General features: G+C 44.9%; 1 protein-coding gene across 1 annotated transcript; it reads right to left on the bottom strand.

Moving 5' to 3' along the window:
* Positions 1-281: 281 nt before the first annotated feature.
* PG994_002492 (uncharacterized protein) lies at positions 282-674 on the bottom strand (the record flags this gene model as incomplete). Its single annotated transcript, XM_066853901.1, has 1 exon — positions 282-674. One exon carries the CDS (start codon positions 672-674, stop codon positions 282-284), a length of 393 nt encoding a protein of 130 aa, XP_066719756.1.
* Positions 675-1,202: the final 528 nt, after the last annotated feature.

Here is a 1,202-nt window from a genome sequence, read left to right as displayed (position 1 = left end):
GGGGATATTGCCGGCTAGATTCTTAATTACCGCTCTCTTACCTCTGATTTGAGCGAAAGAGACTAAGACTAGTTTCTATATAACCTCGAACTTGAGCATACCTTCTTTTTCGACCGGCTTATTAATCTCGGTAAGCAGGTAGGGGAAGTCCCGCGGAAGCACGCAGGACAATCCGGTATCGTGGAAGCTCAGCTCTCCTCTTGTAAAGTATGAGGTAGCGTTAGGGATACGCATTACCTCGTAGGACTTAACCTCCGAAATCACAGTAAGCGTGGAAGCTTCTAGCGGAGGCGACAGGCTTCCGGCTGTGGGGCTGTCCTAGGCCACCACCGTATGGCACTAAGGGAGGCATTCCGTCTTTGGCGCTTAGGCGGAGGAAGGGCCTTTTCATCCTTAGCAGCCTCATTTTTGAGACTCGCCTCAGCTACTGTATGATAACTGTTAGGCGCAGGTAGATCCTCTTGTAGTCGGGCTTTGCGTTTCGGACAGATAATTAGGGTATTATAAGGCTTGATATTCGGGCCTCTAGTAGAGTCTACTGCTTTCCCAGTCTTGTTATTGATAAATGGTAGTCTGTTGGGATGTTGCTGGAAGTTAAGAACTTGGCGGTTATGACCACCTGCTTCGTTATCCTGGGGATTACCGGATGTGATCTGTGCTAGCTTCTTAGGCATATTGTTCCAATCTCTAGAACGTTTTGAGAAAAGACATGCCTCGACGGGGGGCGTTTTTATAAAAGAGGCTGAGCTTGAGGTGTTAATCACCGATAAACCGGGGTTAATAGAGGATTGAAGATCGCGCAGAGTTGCTCTACTGGGCTTGGGGATTGTATAAGTCGTATAGTTATTGCCGAAGTTGTTTATGAGCATATCTTTCGTATGTCTCGTAACTAGTTCGTTACTATAAAAGATAGGAAGCTTAGCTATAGTTTAATTGTTAAAAGAGTACCGCGGCCTGACGGGCTTAGGGGTATAGCTCGCCGTAGTCTTTATTTCAAGGCCAGTTGTCTTAACGATATGGGGGGCTTTATAGGTTTTCGACTATAGATTAGGATATAGAAACCTGTTGCTCGACGGTGTGAGTTGTTCGTAAAGGAGTAATATATACTAGTTAATAAGGGTAAAGCTAGATTAGTTAATAGTGACAAGAGACGGAAGATATATTTTACTCGACTATTAATTATCGAGTAGGGGTTATAAGTG

The sequence above is a fragment of the Apiospora phragmitis genome (assembly GCF_038363925.1).
Source record: "Apiospora phragmitis strain CBS 135458 chromosome Unknown utg000003l:1.0-2676785.0:1.0-2680665.0, whole genome shotgun sequence".
NCBI classification, from domain to species: domain Eukaryota; kingdom Fungi; phylum Ascomycota; class Sordariomycetes; order Amphisphaeriales; family Apiosporaceae; genus Apiospora; species Apiospora phragmitis.
Note: the sequence above shows the minus strand (reverse complement) of the source record. Positions and strands in the feature narration are given on the sequence as shown.